This window comes from Strix uralensis, chromosome 2 (genome assembly GCF_047716275.1).
Source record: "Strix uralensis isolate ZFMK-TIS-50842 chromosome 2, bStrUra1, whole genome shotgun sequence".
NCBI classification, from domain to species: domain Eukaryota; kingdom Metazoa; phylum Chordata; class Aves; order Strigiformes; family Strigidae; genus Strix; species Strix uralensis.
Window position 1 is genome coordinate 45,258,459 of NC_133973.1, and position 27,622 is coordinate 45,286,080.

Consider the following 27,622-nt stretch of genomic DNA (forward strand, 5'->3'; position numbering starts at 1 on the left):
TGAATATTTATTTCCAATGAAAAGCATTTATCATTGTCATTATCCTGCAGTAAAAATAGAAAAGTAGTGCATAAATTGTTCAGCAGCTGGTTGGGAAAGGTTTGAAATTAAATTGTGGTTGATTTTTATCCGTGATAGATTTGCATGAATCAAATTACAGAACTGTCATGAATAGCTCTGTGTTTTAAAACTGAGTTTGTGATTTATGTTTTTTTTCCACTCCCATTCAGAAAGAATCCATTTTAATTAATCCTTAAAAGGAAAAATAAGTTTATTTACAACAGTCTTTCAGTGGTAACTGCTTTGAACATTTTTCTCCAAAGTAAATAAGTATAGTAAGACTTAAACCTGATTGCTCATTACCCAATAGGATAAATATCAAATACAAATTTAAAATTGCTTTTATTAATTGTCATAGATAATTATAGCAGTGACTTAAATAACTGTACTTAATCACAGTATTTAACAAACAATTTAACTATTACAGTTCTGTCAAAGATGAAACTCCAATTGATTGTATGGAAAATCATGGTTCATAGATCAAAGGATTTGACTTAATGATATACTCTCAAAATAGAGTAAATTTTGTTATAAGCACAAACATTATGGTACTTCTGTCTGCTATTGATGGAGTTCATAATCTTTGAGTTCCCCATATAGAATTGGTTGTAATTACAATGGATTTCATTACATGATCAAGTGTAGGAAAAAAATGCCTTTGGAATTGAGCTAATTATCCTTGCTTGCAATGGGTGTTCCAAATGCTTCCTGGAAGTTAAATGAATGTACAAATTTGCATATATTTAACTTGATCTGGTTTTATAAAATTAAATTATATTGCTCAAACTAAGCTAAAGTTTTCCTGGTGGTGATTATCTTATGCAAGCTACTTGTCTTGTTCAAACTCCAGATTATTTAGTGAGAGATGTATATGCTGAAATAAGTACATTAACCAGAGAATTAACATTAGCACATATTTCTGTTTGCTAACACATAGCAAAAATGAGTGTGCTAAAATGAAACAGTCTACATGGAAATTAAGAAGTCTAATTTGCATTTATAGTCATATGTGAGAAAGTGCTTAGTAGAATTTCATGTTAAGAATCACTGTCAGAGTCACGGCATAGTCGTGTCTGTTCATTATTTGAATATATTAACTGTGAATTCAAAATTTGTTTTCTGAGGCTACTTGCTTTATATATTTAATGCTGCAAACCTGCAGTACGGCCCATACATATTGGGCATTTCTTTTTATATTTTTTTTAATATTCTTAATTTTAGCAGGAACATTGTGTTGTAGAATATGATTATACATTTAGCTATAATATTTTTCAATGATGGAATAGTTTTAATATGGAAAGCCATCTGGCTCTTTGAGAAAGATGTTTCTTATATATGTAACTTCTTGCATAATCACTCTAACAGTTGTTTTTCTAGTTCATCTTTTTGTGTATTTCCAGTAGGGTCTTTAGTTTGTTAAAAATTGAGTTGTGTGCTGTTGGGTTTTTTTTTAAAATATAGATATTTTCATGGTCTGATTATATTTTTTTCTCCTTTTTTTTCCCCTTTGTTTGGTAATTCTTCATCTACTGACAAGGCACTTTTTTTCAGTTTTTTGCTGTGTCTTATTTCAGGATACAGGGAATTTACTGTACACATTACACATCTGTGATTCTGGCAGCCAGAATGCCCTTTCAAAATGGTTTATTAAAGCAATAATACCCATACCAGATATTGTAACTCATAGTTCTATACAGATTTTAAAATTATAAGTAATTTGTGGAATTTTTCCAGCTATTCATGATTACTGACAACTGTGCTGTTGCTAGTTTTCATGTTAGTACAAAAAGCATGAAATATTGTAACAAATCTGCTATACATATCATTATAAAGCATCATTCTACAAACATTGGATTGCCAAAAGTATATTTTTAATTTTGCACATTGGAATACATATTTGGTGTGTATTAAGTGATTCTTATCAAGAAACATCACCTAACGTGTTATTCAGAGTAGTTTTCTGCTGCAGTTCAGTAAAACTCAATTAACCATAACTTAGAACTGAGTGTAATCAAATGCACTCTCCATATATATATTTGTCAGTAACATAGTGCTTGGTGGCTGATTTGTACACAAATAGCCAAGGAAATGAATTTTTACAGAAAGTTGTCTTTCTCTGGCAGATAGAGACAAATTCCAGATAGTGAAAATGAACTGGTGTTCCAATTTCTAACACTAACACTCAGATTTCTCTTTTCAAGAGCAATGAGATGGATCATTCCCCAAAGGCTACTGTCACTTCAGCTGCTAATGATTTTCTGTTATCCTTTTTTCTTAAAAATTAAAGCTTTGTGCTCTTCTGTTAACCATGTTACAAAATCTCCCAAGGCATTGTTGATAACTAACTGCTTGAAGCTATTCTCTTGAACATGAGAGAGAGATGGGGTATGTGTGTGAGATACATGAGTTTGTGCATACACTTATATACATGATCTATTTTCTTTTTTTCTTGGCCACTCTTATCCCATCCAGTTGTGAATTCATTTATAGAAGGTCAGCTGTATTATCTTTCTTTGTCTGTAACAGCTGTTCTCTAAATAAATTTAAAAATCCGACATATAAATCAGAAATTATATCATAGGATCACAGAATACCATGTTGGAAGTGACCTCAAGGATACTCTGGTCCAAACTTTCTTGGCAAAAGCACAATCTAGACAAGATGGCCCAGCACCCTGTCCAGCTGAATCTTAAAAGTGTCCAATGTTTGGGAATCCACCACTTCCCTGGGGACATTACTCCAACAGCTGACTGTTGTCATTGTGAAAAGTTGTCCTCCTGTCCAGTTGGAATCTCCTCGGGAGTAACTTGTACCCATTAGCCCTCATCTTTTTCATGTGACTCCTAGTAAAAAGGGAGTCTCCATCTTCTTTGTATCCATCCTTTAAATACTGGAACATGGTGATAAGATCTCCCCTAAGTCTTCTCTTCTCAAGGCTGGACAAACCTCATTCTCTCAGCCTTTCCGTATTCCAGTCCCTTGATCATCTTTGTGGCCCTTCTCTGGACCCTCTCCAGCCTGTCCACATCTTTTTTGCATAGTGGGGATCAAAACTGAAGACAGTATTCCAGGTGTGGCCTGACAAGTGCTGAGTAGAGTGGGATAATGACTTCTTGATCTCTGCTGGTGATGCCCTTGTGGATGCAACACAGAACCCTGTTGGCTTTCTTTGCCGCTGTCCCTTTCCACAGAGCTGCTTTCCACCTAGGTAGATCCCAGCCTGTGCTGCACTCCTGGATTTGTCTTTGCTGCACTTCATAAGGTTCTTGTTAGCTCACACTTCCAGCCTATCCAGGTCTTCCTTCAGGGTAGTTCTCGCTTCCAAAGTGTCCACTTCCCCACTCACTTTGGTATCATCAGCAAACTTCATCAGGGTACACTCGATTCCATCACCCAGATCACTTATGAAGATATTAAAGTGTTGGGCCAAATATCAATCCCTGGGGGACCCCACTTGTGACAAGTTGCCAGTTTGAATAATGCTATTTACCACCACCCTCTGGGTGTGGCCTGTCTGCCACCCACCACACTAGACCGTAACACATCCGTTTCTCTAGGAGGAGGCTGTGGGGAACCATTTCGAAAGCCCTGGAGAAATCCAGGTAGACAATGTCAACTGGTTGTCCCACATCAACTGAGCAGGTTACTTAGTCATAGAAGGTGATCAGGTTTGTCAAGCACGATTTGCCCTTGGTGAATCTGTGCTGGCTTTTCCCAATCACATGCTTCATTTGACTTGTGATAGTCCTCAGGAGGATTCATTCCATAACTTTCCCAGGGACTGAAGTAAGACTGATGGACCTATAATTTTCTGGATCTTCCTTTCAGCAGTTCTTGTAGATGGGGGTGACATTAGCCTTCTTCCAGTCTTCTGGGATGTCCCCCAATCTCCACGACTTCTCAAAGATTGTGAAGAGCAGCCTCACAATGACATGAACCAGCTCTCTTAACAGCCTCAGGTGGATAACATCTGGACCCATGGATTTCTAGGGGTCAACTCCCATGCCTGTTCATAGACCACTAATTCTAAACACTTAGGGATGTGCCACTTAGGAATTCTGAAGTGCATAAATGTATTTAATCTATTTTTTAATATTTAGAAAGTTTATCGACTTAAAAAACCATACAATATCAATATATGTAGGCACATATATTACTATTCATTTGATTATCTAAACATGTCAAACACATTAAGTGGCTTCTTGGGTGGATAAGATGAGCTGATATTCAGACCTGCTGAAAAGAAGGATACTTAACTTGATTGCTTAAGTGTGTCCTGGCTTTTAACATTTCAATTACATTTTTTCCTGTTCCTTAAATATGCAAAGTTTTAGTCATGTGTGAGGTTTTGTGAAGATGTTGACTCCTTTATGTTCCAGGGATATAATCTTGGAAGATTTGGAGGCATTTTATTTTTTTAGCTCCTGATATTTCTTATATTCAGATTAATAACACTGAATACCTTAATTATCCATGGCCTGAGCATATAAAACCAAGATTTAAGTAGACCTGAGGAACACTGAATGTGAGATGTTATGCTGGGAAGGTCAAATGAGGTTTTTTGAGCAATGATACAGACCCAGCCAGCTTTCGCTCTAGGTAATAGACTGCTGACAAGGGAAGAAACTTGTTCCTTATTGTGAATCATCCCAGAGACAAGACATCTGCCATTTTCTTTTTAGGTATAAGTATTTCCTTTAGTCTGCTAAATGTAAGTCATATTTCTCAGGACCTATGGATTCAAATTACTAGTCATAACGGGCTTTATAGAACATTACTTTAGCTTTTTTTTTTTTTTTTGACAAACAATAACATCCAGTATTTGCAGCCCTAGAGCTTTAAGAACCCAGAGTATTCTTTTTCTTTTGTTTTCTGTAGGTTTTTTGTATAAGATTATTTCAGAGAATTTCTGTCACATTTTCATAAGGATTTTGATTCTTATATTTTGCAAAATAGTAAATATAGTGTAATAACTTTAATTGGTTATAAAATGACAGCCACATTCTTTTACTTAAAAAGGCATTCAGATTTTGTCTTAAGTGCTTGTTGTTTTAACAATATTTCTCAAGTAATTTGGAGGAGAAAATTATTTAGATAGTTATCTCCCTGTCACTTCATATTAGTACTACTACTAGTAGTAGTACTAGTACACTCTGCTATACCCATGGTTCTAAAGTACTGATTTTAAATCCATTACAATAGAATTGTAAAACATTATCTAGACTTCAGATGGTGTAGGTGATGTGTTTAAAAAAAAATTAATTCATTAGTAGAATCATAAGAAATCATAAATGCTGAATAAAGAGGAATTGGTAAGTATAGTTTAGATGGATACTTTAAAAATTTATTTATTAAGAAAAATGAGGAGTTGCAGACTTAGAAGTCAAATTAACATACACAGAAGACACGTATTAGAATATGGAACTTAAAGAAAGTGAGAAGAGAGAGAAGGCCTCCTTACTCATGGACTGGGAAGAACTTCAGTTAGTTCAAACTGTCCGTGAAGTCTGTTCAGTTTATGATAGGTTTCTAAGACTAAAAGCTTCTGCCTAGTATCTACACACATATCTGCAGCAACTTTACTGTATACCAAATTTTATGCATGTAAGAAGGTTACTAGTAGGGTAACACTTAAAATCTGCATGAAAACTAGTATTGTTCAATTCAGTTATTAAATGTTTGGATAGAGTGTGCAGTAAATTGGAAGAAATTGAAAATTACAATTTAGTTTGATTAATACCAGAAAAAAAAGATTAAAAAAAAATAATCAGCAGTGCTAAACAATGAAGCAGAGCAGGAAAATGGTGGCAGACAGGTAAAATATAAGGCATGATGAAAGGAATAAGTTAAATTACACCTGACACTTAAGAGTCTTGGATAATTCAGTCCATTGTGGGCTGAAGTATACCTTCAAAATATTTTCTCAGTGTTCATTTTTATCCAGAAAGCGGCTGTTGTTCTGTAGTAAGAGTTAAGAAATTGTATTCAAAATAGAACACTCTCAGTAGGTAGTACAGCTTTACTGACTATATTATGTTGATTTAAAAAAAAAAAATAATAAATATTTTGGAAGTATATAATATAATTAGAAAATATGCAGAGAAGGGCAAAATAAATGTCAGAATCATGTAGACAAGACCTGCATGTGAAGAGACTAAATTGATGAGATTTTTGGAGAGGTAAGAATAACTGGTGTCATGACAAAGGAAGTAATTCAACAAAATTTCTTTTAATAACACTGACACAAGTGGATAGTTGTTTATAATTGAGTGACTCATTGTTTATGAAAGGAAATAGATTTTGGATTACTTGGTATCTATTTTTATTCTGTACTGTTACAGAAGCTGTGTGATATTCCATATATGAAAACACAAACATTTAAAACTATGGTATATTTGAATCAACAGGGCTGAAACTTCCTTGCTGAATGTCTGTTTTACATTTCTTTTGTTTCATTTGCATAGATTTCAAGAAACTTGTTTATTCCATTCTAGGAAACATGCATAGTGAAAAAAAACCCACATTGTTTTCCAAAATTAACCAAAAACCATCAAGAGATACACTTTTTTAAAGTGTCGTTTCCCAGGGATGTGGAATTTGACACAGTGTAATTTTTGTACCAGTTTTATGGTTTTTGCAGTCCCAGTGAAATTAATGGCCAATGTCGACACCCCTTCTGCCAGATCACTGTCTTCATATTGACTAGTAAAGATTTTCTGCCTGCAGCTAACTCGGTTCTCCTGCACCTTCTAGTAGTGACCAAATTATACATACATAAAATAGTCTCAGAACCTCAGGATGATCCACCTGGGATTACAGGGCTCAGACTTTTTTCCTGGTGATTTCTCCAGGGAATGGTTTCTGAGTTAGGAAGTAAAGGGAAATGAAAGGACAGGAAATGTGAATAGTGACATGCAAAACTTTTGAGTTTTTGTCTTTTCCACATTTTGAGTATGTGGAATTCTAAACTTCTGGCTTTTTTCCAAATATATATATTAGAGCAACATTTTTTTGCTAGCTGGTTAACATACATAAACACAAAGGTGCATAACATGAAATAGATTTCTTTCTTGGTCCGTGACTTAAATTCCTATGCCAGAGAAATAATACTTCCAGATACATAATAGTAAGAAATAAATATCTTACCATCTGATTATCCTGTTATATTCAGAACATAGTCTATCAGAACACATGACAAAAGACAATGAACCCAAACAAAAATAAAATAATTCAAATTTTCTAGAATTTTGTTGCTTTGGTACTAGTAATAATATAGAAAAATCTGCTGTCACTATAAACCTTCAATTTTGATTTATTGGTAATTTATGTCTTATGTTATTCAAAAAATCAATGGCTTATTTACTACTTCCCGCGTAATACCTGTTGAAGTTTTTTCCATATCTTCCTTATCATAATAAGGTTAAAATCAATATTTTCTAGCCTTTCTGAACATGTCATAATTTTCAGATTTAAAATATCCTTTTTCTTACATAATTCTACAATGTATTTTACTGAATAATATAGCTATGCAAATTCAAAGTCCATTTCTGTTTCTTATATTATTTCCTTTGTGCAAAAAGCATGTAAGTTAACAAGTTTAGAGTTGAAAAATTTTCCCAAAGATCACGTGTTGGAATAATAAGTGAGGTAGCAGATTCCTCAAGCCACTCTCTCTTTACAATTTCATTGACTTTGTGCATCTGGCGTAATTCTAAGCATAACACTATTCATTTTATGATTGACTTAGCTCAAGAACTGTAGAATATTTAAAATTAAAGTAGTTAATACAAATATTAATTAAAATGTGTAGAATATTTTAAAAGTAAATTCCATCCAAAAAATGACCACAAACTCCAAAAAATTTAACAAACTGAACTGGAGGTGTGATTTTTAATTTTTTATTAAGTATTATATCCAGGATATGAAGTTCAGGTGTCATTATTTCTGACAAAGAACTATTAGAAATGAATATACCCTCTCATCTTCTGTTCAGTAACACTAGTAAGCCTTAAAGATGAAAAGTAAAATCTTGATGTGAAATTTTCATAAGCAAAGCTACCCCTTAAACTACATTTAAACTGTTAAATAGCTGACTTCCCATGTCTATCTGAATCCACGTGAGAGAATAGCTGAGGGACTTTTTGGATAGATTCATTTGCCCTGACAATAATGGCAACAGATTGAGGAAGAATCCACTTATGCTAATGGTCTTTTTCTTCTATTTCTGGTACATTATAACCTCCAAAATCTGTTCTGTATTACTTCAAATTTGATACCTGCTCTTCACAAATGAAGGAAAGGGAAATCTGATTTTTTTATGCATGGTGAAACAGAACCATCAGATTCTAGCTACAGGGTTTAACCAGACCGTGACAGAGTGTTAGCGGGCAATTTAAAATTTCTTTTTTGTTGTTTGTCTTTCTACCACTCATTATTTTTCTGATTACTGCAAAATAACACAATGTCCTTTGATCCCTTCCTCTTTTCAGAAGTGCTGGTAGTGAGAAAGAGCTTCTCACAAACAAAATAGCAATTTGTACTTCTCATAACTGTCAAATCAGCATTCTCCCTTACCTCTGTAACAAAGTTGCTTCAGAGTTGTGTGCAGCAACTGAAGAATGTTTTTTCATTAAAGGAGACTAAGAGTCATTGGTCAGTTGGTCTGATAATTTCTCAGCTACAAGTTCTCATTATTCATTCTGAGGTTTATGTATTTTGGAAGAAGTAAGGGATAGAAACACAGCATATATGTATAAAAAACATAATGTGTATCTATATATATAGATAGTGGTATTTGAAATTTAGGGAGTTTGAAGAAATGGTTGGAGAAAGGTTGCCCATCATTGGAAGTGGATATCCCATCATTGGAAGTGTTCAAGGTGAGGCTGCATGGGACTTTGAGCAACCTGACCTAGTGAAAGATGTCTCTGCGCATAACAGGGGATTAGTCTGGATGGTCTTTGAAGGTACCTTCCAACCCATCCCTGGAAACATTCGAGGTCAGGTTATGGGGCTCTGAGCAACTTTATCTAGTTGAATATGTCCCTGCTCATTGCAGGGGGGTTGGACTAAATGACCTTTAAAGGTTCTTTCCACCCCAAACTATTCTATGATTCTATGGTAAAAGCTGAATACAGCTGTAGATTTTTATCCGGAGACTATTCCTTTCTCTATACAGCAGTTGCAGTGAGATATGTGCCTGCCTGTATTAAGAATTCATTAAAAAGCAGGAACGGTAAGAAATGGCTAAATATTATGACACTGATTGGAGTAGGGAGACATTTATTTTTACAATGCTATTTGAATATACCTATCTCAAGAATTATCTGAGGCTTTTAGTGACTCACTGGTATATTGGATCCTTTGTCTAGTTTGTTACAAATTTTTGTAAACTTTGCATCATCCAAATTGTTTTGAATGCACAAAATCTCAGAGTTGTTAACCCTTCATTAGAGAACAGGAGAAAATCTTAACTTTAAAAACTTTAGGGAAAGAAAGTCTAACTTTAGACTAAAACCAAACCAAATCAATGCAGTCATCATTCCAAAACATTTGAATTCTTTCATGCCTGGCTGCATTTTAATCAGGCAACAAGATGTATAGTGTGAAGTTCACCATTGTAAGGAACCATGGCCACAGCTTTTCAACAGAATGGACTTCATTTCACTGAGGAAGGAATTTTTGTTTGACTGAAGGAGGTCAGCAATTGTGACATGTTCTTGCTTTATGCTGATGTCTTGACTGGTCTGGAAAAGAGAGTATTTTCCTTCCAAACACAAATACCACAGAAAGAAAAATAAAATCCTGAAATAGCACAAGTATCATGTGCCTTGTTGCACTGAGGCTGGAAAGGGTCACCTACAAGAAATAGAAATGAAAATTTAAAGAATTAATGATTAAATGCATTTCAGAAACAGTTGTTTTGCCTGTGTTTCCTCTTGGTAACGTTACATATGATATATGTTACCAGGACTGTAAAGAAATTACACCTGTATAAATTAGTTGCATAAAAGGCATGATTTTCCTCCAAAACCTGCATTTATTTCTCTGTTTTCGATACTCATAATGTGGGGGTGAAAGGTAAACTTATGTAACTCATGGTTTTTGGTTGATTAAAAAAAAAATATTTGTGTCATCTTTCTGATAAAGATCAAGGAAATTACAGAAGTACCAAATTATGCCTGTTTGGGTGGTAGACTGAAATGTGACAGGAATTCCCTCTGCTTGAGGATTTCATTACATGGGTCTTGATTCACAAGGAGGAAGTCTCTGCTAATTACTTTATGTTATATTTAATGCTTTTATCTTTAAATCAGTACACAGTTTATAACAATATGTTTCTTCAACACTGGGTTTTCTAACAAATTCAGTCATTCAAATTATCCTAAAGGGTTTAGTAGAAAGCTGTTGAGCACTACCTAGTTCACAGAATAGAAATAAACAGTATATTTATGTATTGCTTTATAGAGCAAAAGGAAAACCTGTATAATTCCGTCATGGAACTGAATGGATTGATAAATGGATAATTAATGGTCATTGACAATGTATGGAGTTTTAAATGCTTTCACACATTTTAAAGATGTTAAAGATCCAGAGTAAACTCAGTTTTTCTTCCTTTTGGTCTTCCAACACATGGCATTGTGCAGTTAGGTAGGTGTACTATGAAGTATTTTGTCTTTCTCTGAAACAACAAAGAACTGAGTATTTGAAGAATGGTAAATGTTGGGTTGTGAATATCCAACAAAAGGCAAAACCATTGATACCTGATAAACTATTTTTTTCATGCTGTACTTTGATATCTGTTTAATATCTGCTGAAACAAGTATAAAAGAGAAGCATAAACAGCAAAATAAAGAACACTTTAACATGAGTCTGTAAAATGGGACTTTGTTCTGCTTTCTTAAGAAGAAATGGAGTTAAAACAGATGTAACCTTGTCATAGAGGAACTAATGAGTGACTGAATTCAAGAGTGCTTTCCTTCCCCTCCAGACATCACCTTTCTCAGATATAGTTTATTAAGTCTTCAAAGAAAGGATGGATGTTCAGTCATTGCTACCTGGTTATTGCAAAACTGCTATTATTGTCAAAGCTATTGTTTAATTAGCATTTCCCCCCTCTTTTACTTATGAATTTTATTTTATTTATAAATACAATGTTTTGCTTTTCTTTTCTAAACTCTTGATATTACAGAGCATCAAAGATAACCTGGAGAGGCTGCTGGGTCATGTAGACATTATTCACAAGAAGAAGATACCAGCTTTGCAAAATGCTACACCAAGGGAAGCAGCAAATATACAAGAAAAGCTGACTCAGCTTAATTTTCAATGGGATAAAGTTAACAAGATGTACAGGGACCGACAGGCGTAAGTAACTTTTAAAAATTGCTATTTCTGATGGCATCCAATAGATACTTGCTTGTAACTAAGCATAGAATGTTAATAGGTAATTATAATTTAATTTATGAACATTTTTGGAAAATTGAAAATATTTTGACGATCACTTGCATTGGACCAATATCTGGCATGATATTGCATACATATTCCTATGTCATTATAAATTACATACCTATACCCTGATAGAGTATTACTCATCTACTCTTTTGTACCTGTACTACTGATTTAAAAATTTGAATCTGTGATGGGCGCATCAGAATAAAATCCCTTTTAATTACAGAGGATTTACTAGTTTGAGGAGCAGTTCTCACTTTATGTCTAAGGAGCACAGCTAGAATTGTTAGCAGCTCTAAATCCAGTGTCATCTTTTTACAAGTCTGTATGTTATACAGCAACACAGGACAATCAAGAGAAGCATAGAAAGGCATTAAAATGAAAATAAAGCAAACTATGATCTCCTACAATATCATATAATGCTTATTTTTCTTCTTGTATATTATTTCTGGTGTCTGTAATCCGGGAATTGTACTATGATACAAAATATAGCCAAACATATTTTGTTAATTCAGGCATGGCTTATGTTAGTAACACAACAGAGACTAGCAATCCAGTCATTTATTTATACTCTGTATTAGATATCTGATGTTTAAAATTTTTGGCATTGTGCAACGAATTACCTAGGTTTATGCTTCCTCTTTTAATTTTTTTAATTAGATGATATATCAGATGTTACTGGCAGTGATACAGAAATTTCTATGATTTATGGTATATACTTTTTTCAGTATGATTAATTTAAGAGTTAACAAATAAGTTTGCCTTAAATAAAAAGTCGTAGTTCCAAGCATTTATTGAAAAGTCCTTGACAATTTTTCCAAGAATGTAAATGGTTAATCTGACAATGAAAATCATTATGTATGACAGTTCCATTCATTGAAATTGTCCATTCATAGGAAAGTTAACAAATTGTCTCTTCAGACAATGCTGAAAACTTGACATTAAAAGTTTCATTTGATATGCTACCCCAAAAGACAATAGATTGACATTTGCTAGAATATCACTTTTTACACTACACATGTTTAGACATATCCCTTATCTCAGAAACTGTTCTTAAAGTCATTATAATTGTTCTATTGTTCTGAAAAAACCTAATGTCCAAATAATTGTGTTGTATAGTAGGAAGAGATACGAATCTAAGTATGTAAGCAGTGACTAGAAGAAAAAAAAAATACTTCCTGTGAGTTTAAGCTGCACCGATTTTGTCCTACAATCTAAATCTTCATACTTTTATGTTTTCTTTGTTTAGAAAGACTGGTCAACAGCTGTCCCTTTGCAGATTTGTACAGACATATTATTTCCACTGTCAGCCAGTCACTAGCTTTGATTTTAGGTTGCTGGAGAGAGAGAGAGTGTAAAGTTTAAAAAAATAGTAGAGAGAATCATAATAAAAAGTATACTTCAGTAATTTTTGTATCATCTCTGCTTTGTCTCAACAACTGAAGTGTATGAAACTGAGACAGATTTATAATCTGGTAAAGTTTCCAGATTCTCCCATGCAGAGTACTTTTTAAAAAAAAAATAGTAAGCCTGGCTCTGGTGTGGTAAGAAAGATTCTTCTGTTTGTCATGATACCATGTACAAAAATTAAGTATAAGTTAGAAGCAGAGACTGGAGCCAAGCTGCTCATGAAGATGACAAAAAAATGAGGATATTTGGTGTTGCCCTTTTCCCAGAGACTGGATTTACCCAGACTCTTACTGGTGTGGTAGACCAAGCTCTGAGAAACCTTTGGAATCTCCCAATACGCATTTCCTACCACTGGTGCATATCAAGGAGACCAATTTACTGTTAGCTGAAAGCTTGAACCACCATCACTGCTACTCAGTTATCCCTTGTTTAGGCCTTATTTAGCCAGGAACAGAAAGTATTCTGAGGTGAAATGAATGTATGTTTATCAAGTATTTTGAGGTCATCAGATAAAGACACTAGAGAAGTGTGAAATATGATTACTCTCCAACTGGCGTTTGCCTGGGGGAGTCATCCTCTTTTAGTAGGATGGACAGCAATTCAAGGTGATGATAAAAGCTTGACTGCTGTCTGGAATTGCACGCCTTTATTTTCTTTTAAATCTTTTGTTTGTGGTGTCAGTCTTACTGTGTCACTGTTTCAGTGGTTTCCTTTGAACTCTGAGATGATCCCTATAGCTTCTTCAGTTTTGTGAGGTGCATTTGAACTGCACAGGAATGCTAGGGAGTAGGTGAAGGAAGACAATATGGCCTTTAGTATTTTGCTTCTAGCAGTTTCTGTAAGGGGTGAAAGTATCAGTGTAAATCTGCCCTTGAGACACGGATGAAGTTGTGTTTATGAGATATGCTATTGATGATAATGTTTTAGGACAGTTTTGGAATTATTATTGGAGATCTGTCTTGGTTTGAAGGGAATGTGTCAAAGTGAATGTGAGTATTCCGCATTTGAAAGGTTACAGAAACAAATATACTATACTATGTTCATTCTGAATATTGGTTTTAGGAAATCAAAGGGTTCCAATAACATGGAAATTTTTATTTAAGTAAATGCAAAGTCAGCTATCACCATGATGGATGTAAGCACAAAACAACTTTCCCTACCTCTGTAGTTACTAGCAGAGGACTTACTCTAAATCTTATAGAAATCAATAAAAACATTCATGTGGAATACTTCTGGTGAAATAGATTTCCTGGAAGTCCTGATTCATATCTAGATACTTTGTAATTAACTTTAGAGTCCGTTCCTTTTAATTAGAAATCAACATAGATTTTCAGTTTGTTTTACAGCAGAGCACAGGCCAGTTTGACAGAAATTCATTATGATGATAAATACTCAAATAGCTTTACGAGTCCAGTTCTATAGTATTTGAAAACCTTGTTTCACATTGTCACTTTAGCATGTTTCCTGTATTTGAGTAAGTATTCATACTGTACTGACTGTAAGATAACAGACAATATTTCACTGAAAAAGTATAAGCAAAAATGCTGTGATCATCCTAGTGTGCTCTTTCAGTTGTATTAGCAAGCTAGGATGAGTTCAAATTTTTACTCTTTCCACAAACTCATTGAAACACTAGACTTCAACTGACTAATTTTTTTAAGTAAAGCCCAGATATAGCATGGTTCTTTGATAGGAGTGAGTTTCTTTTTGGTACAAAATAATTTCAGAACAACGTAATTGGTTGTGTTTACAACAGGTATATGGGGGTGACACCATCTTATACCAAGTGGAATTTGTTTCTTTGGTTTTAGTTTTTCTAGTGCACAGCAAAATCCAGGAAACAGCAGCAGTGTCATGATTTGTCTTTTGTGAGCTAAAGAGTAATTTATGATTTCATTTATAACTTCAACCTTTGCTCTTATGGAACTAAATTTCTATGTTTTCTTTTCCAATAGTCACATTAAGATAACACAATCTGAATTTTGTAGAGTTATGTTACAGTGCCAGTAAGAATAACCATTCAGATGCCATAGCTTTTCCTGTCCTTGTACCAGAATTTAACACGTCTCCCTTCTTTGCAGCAGCCTTCAATACTTTTTTTTTTATATTTATCAAGACTATTTAGGAAGTGACACTAACACCAGGTCTCTATATATCTTCAGTGAGAACACATAATATTTGGAAAAAAATTAAATATTATTCAGTGGATAATAGAAAATTTATTTTTAAATAACTGTCTTATATAGCTATTTATCTTATCAACCTACCACTTGTGGAAGACCTTGTTTCTCTTGTCAGAATATTGTTTTCCCAGGATATTTATGCCTCAGTCTTGTTTTTATGAACAACACGTGGTCCCTAAAAGTATTCCTTTCTAACAGTGCCAGAAGTCATTGAATCAATAAAGTGTAACAAACTTTTCCAGAATAGACCAATAAGGTATTTCTATAGGAATTGCAAATCACTCACAATGTAAAAGTAATAAATAAATAAAGCATAAGGTAAAAAACCCCAAAATCTCAATCTAATTTAAAAACAAAATACTTAAATTTTACAGATATTGTACACCTTGAACATTTTTGAAACTCTTTCTTGACCATAAGTTAAAATTTTAATGCATTCCTCATATTAATTTCAGGCAAATAATTTTTGGGTTTTTTCATGTCTTATTTAAGAATTATCTTTCAGGGCATACATTATAGACCAGGTTAATGCTCTTCTAATTAATCTGAAATCTATTAAAAATTAAATGTTGTGAGAGAATGTGGGAAAGTTGATACCAGATATCTCTACAAAGTGTTTCTTTCGAATTCTGAAAAGAGGAAAAAAGTGATATGCCAGTCTTATATCAGAAAACATCCCAAATCCATAATAAGGGTGCCAAAACAGATTTTTGGCTTTATAAAAGTCACAAACTAACAATTTTTATAGTAACAAGAGCAAACCATAAAGAACAAGTTAATAGGCCTATACTAAGAATGATTTTAATTTTTGAATAGCAGTACAATTGTCAACTATTTTTGCATAGCCTTGAATTAGCTGTTGATTAACTTGATAAGGTGTAATGAAAAACGTGTATTATACATAAAGAATTTATTCATTGGCAGAGAAATCATATTTTGTGGTTGTATTTCTAACACCACATAGTGGGAAATGTAAAACCTTACTGATAATTTCTGTGGAGTTGAGAAATAATCTGATGCATGGATCAAGATATTAGGAAAAAGAAATGCAAGACATTATTTTTTCAAATTTAAGTAACCTGTGTATGTCCTGTATAGCTGCAGAACCAGCCACTAGTAAGCCTTGAGGACTTGCCTGTTTATGGTATCTGAATCAGATGCAGTCACTGTGCTCTGCTCATTTGGATAAAAATGTATAGATATGATACTAAGACATCTAGATTCAGCCCAAGTGACATATTCAGAGTATAGTTCTCTTTTCAGAATATGAGATATCATCTTGGAGTAATACCTATAAGCAGTTGATGAGTGCAAAGCCAGGTAGTATTAAAATACTAAGTAAATCTACTTGCTTAAATATAGATTTCTAGTAACATTTAGGTGGCTAAAGACATCTTGCATGGCCTCAACCTCTTACTTCAGAGGGGCACAACTCTCATTCATCCTATGACAATCTTGCATGAGTTTCTCATTAACATTCCACTATAAAACTATGTTTAGGACTGAATTTCCCCTGTGACTGTCCATTACACAACTATTTAACCTTGCAAAGCACCCAGCCAGCCAAACTGAAAACAAAAGATGAAACAGTCACATTTAGAACCTTTAAGAGAATGGTTTTTAAACCTTGACTGTCAGATCTGTCTTAAGGAACATAAAAATAGGATTGCTGTAAGTAACTCATCATTATTCATTAGCTATCCTAGGGGGGCTGTTTAGGCCATTTATGTTTTCCTTCCCCAAGTTTCTCAGTTGTGGATTCCCAATTTCCATCTGTGGCACCAACAATGCTCTGTAAAGGTAAAGTCATTGAAGAAATGAGTCGTCTGACCTTAGCTATTCAAGTTTTAGTTATCTATTTTACAGCACTTGCCTAGATTCCTTCTCAATTAAATACTTCCAGGCAGTTCTTTCACAGGTCTGTTGCACTGTATAGTGGGTCCATTGACTTGCCAGGGAGACTAGATGAGATAAGATTAGACAGATTACTTTTAGATAGATAAAATCATGGGAGATTAATCTTAACTTAGAAAGTATAACATAACGAGTTTAATTGATATCTAAACATGCTATATATCTCTTTTTCACTAAGCCAAATCAGCATTTCTTTGTTCCTTGCCTTAACTCTGACAGAGTGAATGACTAGAAGAGCAACTTATGGAAGGCCTAGGTAATTTGAGAGAAAGGCAGAAATAGTGGCTGCTCCCTCATCTACGAGTATCCTCTCACATATTTCTGTTCAGGTTGTAAGTCTTGTTATTAGACTTACCCTTGGCTTGGGATTCAAGATGAAAGTGAAAATCAAAACAGATTAGTTCATCCTCGATGAGAGAAGAAAATTATTTCCTTCCTAATGTTAATCTCAAAATAGCTACCATGTTTTAGTTACATGCAGGGTAGGCTTTTTTGCTTTCTTTTACAGAAATTCAAATTGTTCATCTAGATCTAGATTTTGAAAAGGGCAGAGTGGAGACAGCTTAAAATACTCGACTCTTCCAGCCAACATTAGTTGTTTATTTCTGTACTGTAGTTACTGTATAGAAATGCTCTCCATGGCAGTTGTTTTATAATCTAATTCTTGCAACAGATGTGGCACTTCATTTGCCCCATAATATCACACCATCAAGTTAACATATTAGTAAGTTTCACTGGTTCCTTAATTGCTTGCAAATAGGTATAAAATAATCTATAACAAACAGATATAATGTATGAATGTTTTTATTATCAGCAATCTAGTTAAGGCTTTCTGTCAATATTTATAATGTAAACAAACCCAAAATATATGGGAATATTTTTGTCACCTAGTTTATAACTAGAAAAATTTAATTTACAGCCTAAACTGGAAAATATTTTTGCCTTCTATATGGCCATTAAAATGTCTCTTTTCATAGGGCAATGTATATAAGAACAGCTTCTAAATGGAATAGCTACAAGTGACGTTTAAAATTATTTGTTAAAGCTTAAATAGCAAATTTGAGGCAGGATGAGAAATAATACTAGAGCTTTGGGGAGGAGATTCATGTTTATTAAATCATGGTCACACAGGTGGTTTTAGAGTTTAACAAAGACAGTTCTTGATATGGGGACTGAAGGTGTCTGTATAGTAAAATGAGGTGAAAATAACCAATTCAGAATTTCTTCTAATAAGTAGCTCTGATTATCTTATCTGATATAGCATGTGTTTGTGCTATGAAAGTGTTTCAGCTGAAAAACAATCTTCAATGTTTTTAAATCACCAACCCCCAAGCCTGACAATTAGCATAACTTAGCATAACTTTACTGTAAAATGCTCAGGGACAAAATTGCATTACATTCTACAAGAATTATTATAGTGACTTTTTCTGCTGTACAAACTAAACGAATTTCACTGAAATGTCTGGGAAATGTTAACGGCTTAGTCATGAGTATGTGGGCTGCAAAACTACGGGAATGCGAATATGTATGAAGACAAATACAGGCAGAAGCAAATAGGCTCTGAGCTGTCTGGGTATGAACTGTCTTGGGCCTTCATGTCAGATATAAAGAATAATATGACGTTGTGGTCAGTGTCATAAGCTATGATACCCAGCTGAAATGCAGGGTATACTTGCTTTAGGGAGAATGGTATGCTAGTGCAGCTATGTAATTTCACAGATAGTCCTGATTTATATCCAAGTATCTCAGAACACTGGCAGAGCTCATTCATGCTTAGCTACATCCATCTGTGTAGGCATAGCCTAAGAGAGTTGCAGTATATCCTCAGGTCTGAAACTTTATTTGTGATGACTTCTATTACTTTCTGTAAGTGTTGAAGATTAAGGTATGCTTTCACTGTTGATATTGAATCATTATGTTGTCTGTGCAAGAGTTTTTTAGCTGGGTGAACATTTAGCTGGATCAACTGTGCACTGAATGAAGGATGATGTTGCAGGAGCTGCCATTAGGTCCAACCCATGTTGGATGTACTAGAGTGAGCTCCTTTGCAGAATTCCCTTGATGCTTTAAGGCATTGCTGCTCCCTATTTGCCATGGTGCCTGCCTTTAAGTACTTCCTGGGAGAGCATTTTTTGACAGTAGAGGGAATGTAGTCTTTTGACATGTGTAGCTAAAATCAGAAGTTACAATTTTCTGTTTACAGTTGTCATCACTGTTGTTTCTCAGCTGTGTTCATTGTAGCTATTGTCTATTACATATAATTTTCTTTTTTTTCCCTCCAAGGCAGTTTGAATGCATTTTTTTTTCTTTTATTAAATGTTTTACATATACCCCTATGTGCCAAAGAGACAAAGAAAACACATATTATGTTTGGAGTAGAAAGCAGGAAGTTTTGCAGTAGTCATAGACCTTGCTACTAATAGTTTTGAGACTTAGAAAGTTCAGTCTTCTGTCTTGGTGACCTTCTGTAATTCGATAGAGTTGGTTAGCTTTCAAATTTCCTTTTCCTGAAGGGCAAGTCAGTGTTTGAGGTGGTTTGGGAAAAATCTAGTCAATACTTCTAGTTTGATCCAGAATATTATGGGAATCAACCTGGAAAAAACCGTTTGCATTGGCTTATTCTTATAGCACTAGATACACTGCACATTACTAGAGTAGTCTCTGTTCCAGAAAATTTTGTAATCTATACCCTTGAGATTAATTTAGCCTTGTATTTGTTTATCATGGAAAACCACAAATATTTTTTTATTTAGCACAGACAATAAATTCCCTTCTTAAACTGAAGCACAGCATTCCAGAGATTTTCTGTAAAAGTAAGCGAAATGACTGTTTTCTGTTTATTGTTATTTTGGAGGGACTATACCACTGATCCATTGCAAATAGTTCTTTCTGGTGTGATATTCGTTGTTGCTTCCTGGAATATATAATTTCCTTATTGATTAGATTTTCATTTTAAGATATTTCATCTGATTGGTAATTATTTTAAGTGTCCAGTTGCTTTTCCAGTAAAAGAGGGATTAATTCATAGCATGAGGTTGAAAATGTTCTTTCAAAAGTTACAGTAAAATAAAATAAGAGTGACAATTATTTTTCTGTTTTCCTGTATCATTATGCCTGATATCACTCAGGAAAATTGGGTTTGGTAATAACTTCATTAAGACCTTGAGGCAATTCTCTATCTATTAGGGAAACATGAGGATAATACTGTAAGATTGTATAGCCTCAGTTCTGGGCAGATGATCTGATTTATTCCTCCTGCCCACAAGTCTTATATGACAGCCACAAAATTAAAAAGAAGCGGGGTGCCAAGGTTGAAAAGCAATAACAAAAATTCACATATACGTCCCACAGAACACAGAACATACCTGTATTTTGGATCTGTGCATGTATTAACTGGATGGCTGGAATACAGATGCCAAACAAAATGGACTGTGGTGACCCTCTGCTTGTCTTTCCAGAGTGGTAAAACAAATAGGGTGTTCTTTCTTGTCTCCAGCAAACAATTTTTCAGAATCCTGTAACAACATAATTACCATTGAGCCTGATGTTTCCCTGTCAGATTTGGTTAAAATTGGCTAAAAATGCTAGAAAATTTATTGTTGAAAATGAGTGATGGACAGCACAATCACTGAAGTCTCATTTCCTTATGTTAAAAATAGAAAGAAAATATATCTTTTATTTGTTTAGCCTGTTAGTCATAAAAAAAATCACTAGAATTCCTTTTAGCAACTTATCTCTGTGTGATTACACCTTGTTCTTTAGTTTTCCATCTGTCCTGAGCTACTGATCAAAGTGTTATGTAAGATCTAGTTATGGTGACTTATAGGAGATTTTCATTTCCTTAATTAGTGTCATAGAATCACAGAATAATTCAAGTTGGAAAAGACCTCAGGAACTCTCACAGTCTAACAGGCTGCACAAAGCAGGGTCAACACTAGTTGACCAGGTTGCTCAAGGCTTTAGCCAGACAGATCTTAAAGTCCTCCAACAACAGAGACCTCTTGGCAACCTGTGCCACAGATTGACTGTCCTCGTGGGGAAAATATTTTTCCTTACATCTAGTCTGAACCTTTCATTTCCCTTTATGCCTGTTGCCTTTCATCCTTCCACCATGTACCCCTGGGAAAAGCCTGCCTGCATCTTCTCAATGATCTCCTCATAGGTGTTGGAAGGCTGCAGTTAGGTTTACTGAAGCCATCTCTCTGCCCAGTTCAGTCAGCTTCTCCTCACTGAACAAGGGCTCCAGCCCTATGACTTGCTTGGTGGTGCCCTGCTGAACTCACTCCAGTTTGTTAAGGTCTTGTATTGTCAGGCTGAAAATCGGACAGTGTTGTAGATGTGGCCTAATGAGTGCTGAGTGAAGAGGGGTAATATGTTCTCTCAGTCTGCTGGCTGTGCTGCTGCTAATGCAGCTCAGGATATACTTGGTCATCTTTACTGACAGGGCATGCTGCTGACTTATGTCCCACTTACCACTCACAGGACCCCAGATCCTTTTTTGCAAAGCTGCTTCCCAGCCAACTAGTTCTCAAACAGTATTGTTGCAAGGGGTTCTTCCTTCCCAAGTGCTGCTGGACTTTGCATTTGTCCTTGATGAATTTCATAGGGCTTCTGTTGGCTCGCCCTTCCAGCCTATTTGCTGTCAGCTCCATACTTAGACATGTTGACTTTTTCACCCTTGATTTCATTCTAATGGCTCGAGAGCAGCCCTGTGGAGAAGGACTTGGGGCTACTGGTAGATTAAAAAGTTAGATATGAGCAGGCAACGTGTGCTTGCACCCAGTTCTGGGGTCCCCAGTACTTAGGGGTTGGACTGAGTGATCTTTAAAGGTCCCTTCCAACCCTAACCATTATATGATGTAGATGTAATCTGCACTCTATTGCCTCCTTGAGGTCATTGATGAAGGACACCTCTGATGCTCCACTTTTTTTTCTGACCACCAGGTCATTAACAACTACACTCTGATCCTGACAGTCCAACCAGCTCTCTACTCATTTGTTTGTCCACCCATCCAAACTGTAGCAACCCAAATGGGATACAAAATTCCTGTGCCTGGTGGTGTTGAAAACCTAACTACAGTCAAAGTAAATTATATCCACTGTTCTCTGTCATCCACAAACCTCATTTTATGGTAGAAGACAATCAGATAGGTCATGTATGCTTCACCCTGGTAAATCCCTGCTGACTGCTCCCAGTCACCTTATTTCTTTGTGTGACCAGAAATGTGTTCCAAGCGGTTTTGCTCCATGATTTTCCCACTATTACTGGCCTGTAGTACCCTGGGTCGTCCTTTTGGACTTTAAAGATGTATGCAATATTTACCTTCCTCAGGTTGTCAGGGACCTCTCCCTGATCTCCATGAGCTTTCAGAGATGATAGCAAGCAGCATTCCCAAACATCAGCCTGCTCTCTCAGTGTTCTGAGGTGCAGCCTGTCTGGTCACAGGAACTTGTACAGGTTGAGTTCTCTGACATAATTCTCAACTTGCCTATCATCTACTTCTAGGACTTCCGCTTCTCCTTCAAGCATGCCTATAAAGACAAACGGCTGAGAGACCCTGCTAGTACTTCTTTCTTTATGAGCTCATTATCTTTTTCAGACTTTTGGAAGTTTTATTTTTATGGAACTCTGATATCATATTCATGAAGAAAAGGTATAATACTTATTTGACATGGTAGGAGATACTGCATCTAGTGGAAAGTTCTGCAAAGAAATCAGGACCTTCTGACATAAGTATGCCTCTCTTAAGACGTCTAAAGTCTCATTCATTTATCAGTAAGATTTCCTGCAGTCCCTGTCTAGAACATGCTTGATATAGACCTCTGGAATGTGTTAATAATCAGAGGTTATTGTTCTGTGGTCCTGAGGTATCTGCCCATCTTATTTAACAAAGAAAGGCCTTGGATTTCTTGAACTTTTAAAGACATAAAAAGAGCTTCAGAGAGCAAGCACCTGCTTCTCAACAAACCAAAAAACTGTCAATGTCATTTCTAACTAAGCAGATTTTCAGAAATGTCTTCTGAGTCTTCTTATCTTTCATCATTTTACTCACGCTGTTTCAAACATGCAAATTCTCTACTGTCAGTTCTAGTTAAATAAAATCAACAAAGGGCCCCCTTCTACCATTTTTATTAGCTATTATTATAAGGTGCTACGTTTGGCTGCAGAACTGCTTTTCTTAGCCATCATTTGCCATCCTAAGTATAATGTATATTGTTATAAATCGAATCCTCTGTACACGTATCTGTGTATGTGTAGTTGTATGCATGCATGAACCTGCTGCTAGTCACTCCATTTTACTTTTACCATCTCAGATTGAGAGATATTGGCATTGTATTTGGAACCATTTTGAGAAAGAACAGGTAAAGAAACCATTCGTCTTTATAAAGCTTGTGGTCCAGTTGGTATCTCATGATAATCCCTTATCTTTTGAGAAAAGATTCATATGGACTATGGAGTGATTTGATAATATGAAACTGAATTTTATACAAACAAATTGAGAGAATACACTCAAGAACAAAATAAGCTATCAATAGTTGTATGTTTTATCTGGTAGCATAGTTACTGGAAAGCAAAATACAAGGAAAATGTAGCTGAAGAATATACTAAATATTCTTTGAACAGCCATAAAAACAACAATTTGTGGCACGGATTCCCTGAAGTAGAAGGAAAGACTTATGTTTTTGTTCTCAGAGAAAAACAAAACAAAACAAAAACAAAACCACAAGCTCATAGTTTCAACAGTTGTTTAGAATAATCCAGAACATTTTTAAGAATTCAGATGACTAGGATTTGTGTATTTAGTATATATTCAGTAGCTGTCACAGATTTCATCCATTATCTCAGAATTGTATGCCTAAATCTAGGTGCTTTTAAAGTTTTCAATATGATAAAATCATTACCTTGATTTTTAAAGAGCATGTCTGAAAACAGGATGCTGACAAAAATAGTATATCTCAATTTCCAGAATTGTCATTGCATCTTGAAACAGTAAAAATTCTGAACTCATTAACTCAGGAGATTAATTGTTTAGGGATATAGGCTGGAAAAAAGGTTTCATTATTAATAATTTTTGCAGACATATCAGTACCATGCTTCAGTGTTTAGTATAGGTTTTATATATATTATTATAGCATGTAAAACACAGTAATTGCAATTTCTTTCTGTGCATTACTAAGAAATAATCAAAATGAAAATAATTTGCAGGTTTTGCCAAATAACACAGTTTTCTAAAAGTCATCAAGACGTTTGTTGAATATTTTGGTATTTCAAGGCCAGACCCTGCCCTTTTGTAAGGTTATGCACTATTATGTCTTCCTAAATGGTACACATTCTGCAATTCAAGTTTCAAGCCGTGGTACTGTAGGGCCACTCAAGACACATTTCTCCCTCATGACCCATGAGATTCACTCCTGGCTACTGCTCTCTGAGAAAACCTTCAGCAATGCTTCCTGGCTGTGTAACACAAGACGTTTCTACTCAGGCATCATATGGTTAATGATGACATGCAAAGATATCATAAGGAATAATGGCAGCTGTCTTACATATTAAAAAGTTCTTAAATTAATTCCGTATTTGGTCCTATTAGCCTCTTATATAGTTTCCCTCACAAGTCTGGCTAAATGAACTCACAGCATCCGACAAAAATACATTATTGTCATTTTATAAATAAGACAGGAGGAGCTGTGATGCTCAAACACTTTTTTTTAAGATCAGATACGAATACTCTGATTTGCCAAGAAGAGAACCTTAAATTCCGTCCCAGCCTTGTACCCACAAGAGCACCATTTCTCTCAAGTACCGCCTTTCTGAGCATACCGAAGGGCTGAGATACTGTGACAGTAGGTGTTAGAAATAGCAAAGTGTTTGGAAACTATCTGAGTTTTAATGAGTAGAGAAAGTATTGTCAGGTTGTACTATGTGTTGTGGGTTGTTTCCTGCTGTAGAAAAGACTGCAGTCTTCCCTTACGCTTGGGGGTTGGGGTGGGGTGGGGTGTGTCCCTTTTGGGGGGTCTCCCCCCCTTCCCCCCCTGCTTTCCGCGTGTGGTACCGGAGGGGCTGCAGCCCCCCGCGGCCCAGTCGCCCGGTCCCGGCAGGCAGCGCCGAGGGGCCGCCAGGGAGCGCCGCTAGGGGGCGGGTTTGCAGCGAAAGTCCCCTCAGCCGAGCGCGAAACCCACTAACGCGAAAATGGCTTTTTTTTTCCCGCCTTCCCAGTGTATTTCCTCTTTCTGTCAGGACACGAGATACCCTCTGACTCGCTGGAAACCGAGATAAAACGTAAATCTGGAGAATCACTGAGTCTTTCTTTTCCTCTCAGATTCACGGGCCTTCATGTTCAGCAAAATCTAGCCCCTAGACCTACTGTTACAGGAATCTTTTTCTCTGGACTTTTTAAGGCTCTTCCATCCTTCCTGACTTATTTCTATTTTTCCTCTGATTTCAGTGTAGAAATAGTGGGATTAAGAATTTACATTAAGGTTTTCATATCGTGGAACAAAGTATTTCTGTTTTCCTAAACAGTTGAAAGACTGGCTAGCATCTTACAATGAATATTATTTTAGAAACCATTATTCTAATATAATCAAGCAAGAAAATTAAGTTAGAAAACTTAATGCTCCAATGCAGATGCCCCAGGCTCAAACACAGTTTAATTATGATTCCTTTAAGCATTTTTTCTTTTTTCCTTTTGCACTACACACATCTATGTACTTTGTGTTTTATAGCATTTGATGTGGTAGATCAGTGAAAAAACAGAAGGCATAGAAATACTTAACAGAGTAATGTTGCATTTTTGTATTGTCAGGGTGATTAATGACAAGCACTGTAGTTTGCCAGTAACAGAAAGGAGCAAATGTTGCTGCATTTCTGAACTGATACTTTTTAGTAGACACTGTGGGAGTCTGCAAGCCTAGAAATAAATTCTTCTAATAACCATGAAAGTGTCTTTGTCCCTGCAGTGCACTAAACAGACCAACAATTCTCTTTGCTATCTTTAAATCCTCTGGCACAATAGTAATTCCAGTTAACTGCATTTCTTCTTCTTTCCAATATTGATGCACAATCACTTGGTCACTTCCCCAAGTCTTTACGCATTCTATGAACTAACTGATGCCATCTTCCACATCCTGGAGCAGGGAAGATCTTATTTCCAAGATGCCTGCCTGGGAAGTACCTCTGAAGCATGGTGATCCTAAATATAACCTTAGAATATGGACTGGAGGAATCTGACAAGCTGGAATTCCCTCAAGTCTCTGGGGACAAGGGACGACTCAGCTCCTTCAATTTATCTTGAAGCAGGACTTTCCAAACAGCATTGAAATCTCTCTCCTGGGAATACGTAAATATATGAGATTGTCTTTTCTTCCAGATAATAACTTTTCAGATGTGAGACTATCCTGTGAAATGTGTAGTTTCCAGTTCAGGAACACAATAATTTTGCTGTCATTTCTTCCCAGTTTTTCCTGCCTAAAACCATTTTCTATTATGAGACTGTGAGACAAAACCCTCCCCTTTCCTCACCGAAGGTGAGGAAAATCCTAATGGTAGAGGATGAAGTTGTAGAGGGGAGTGTAGACTGGGAATGGAGAAATTTTCTACTTCCTTTTCTGGAAGCCTGACAACCCATCTTATATTTTGTCTCCCAAGTGGGTTACTAAAGAGCTATGAAAGAACATTAATTGGTAAGTGGTCAAGCAAGCTCCTTTGATTGCTTCCTAATGCAAAAGAGCTTTTGAAGTTCTTCCAGATATAGGAGGGATTTTCAGAAAGACAGTGTTAGAAGGAGCTAGGATGGAAAAATGTGAAAGTACTTGGAGCAAAAGTGTTTAGATACCACTAAGATGGGAACATAGATAGACATGAATTTATTAGCAAATTTTTTTCTGATATCTAACTCATAAATCCACTAAAGCTATGTATAAAGCACTACTATAGTCACCTTTTCAAGCCTCTGATGCTGTCTTGTTAGTCAATTTTTTCATTAAAATTAAGAATAAAGTCAGCATTTTTGAATGACCAGAACAGTAATTGACATGCAGAGAATGGTATGTGGCATTTCCCCTTTCTCCTTTTTTGCTCCTTATTTAAGATTCAAACAAAAAATGAGTGAGAAGAAGACGGATGCAATTCTCAAGTATCTCCTTTTCAAAACTATAAAACTTTCAGGAAATGTGTACATTGAGTATGCTTCTTCCCTAGAGTAATCACATACTGTAATAATATCAGTATGGAGTCTCAGTAGCACATACTGAGCTGTTCATGATGTTGTTTTGGTGTCAGTTCTCCAATCAGTTCTGAAAATGCAGTTAGATTTGTAAACAATCACAGAATCATCTAGGTTGGAAAAGACCTTGAAGATCACCTAGTCCAACCATTAACCTAACACTGACAGTTCTCAACTACAATACCTGGGTGGTTTGTCTGTTTCCTTTGTAAAAATGAGAGGGCAATTGTCCATACTAGACTAAGAGGAAGAGATCTATAGTTCCACGGCAGGGAAATACAAGGGCTCTGTAATCACTTGCCTTCTGTGCTTCTAATGCTGATTCTTCTCTTTCTTATGGCACTGTAAGTCAGAAGCAGCTCCACTGCTTTCAGTGGATTTGCA

The 27,622-nt window shown here is 35.5% G+C and overlaps 1 protein-coding gene across 10 annotated transcripts in view; it reads left to right on the top strand.

The window, feature by feature from the left end:
* Positions 1-27,622, top strand: part of DMD (dystrophin) — a 1,145,544-nt gene that overhangs the window by 479,248 nt on the left and 638,674 nt on the right. For all 10 annotated transcript variants that reach the window (XM_074858566.1, XM_074858564.1, XM_074858568.1 and 7 more), the window contains one exon: positions 11,252-11,424. In XM_074858566.1, coding sequence (XP_074714667.1) covers positions 11,252-11,424 — 173 coding nt within the window. The remainder of the gene's footprint in view (positions 1-11,251; positions 11,425-27,622) is intronic.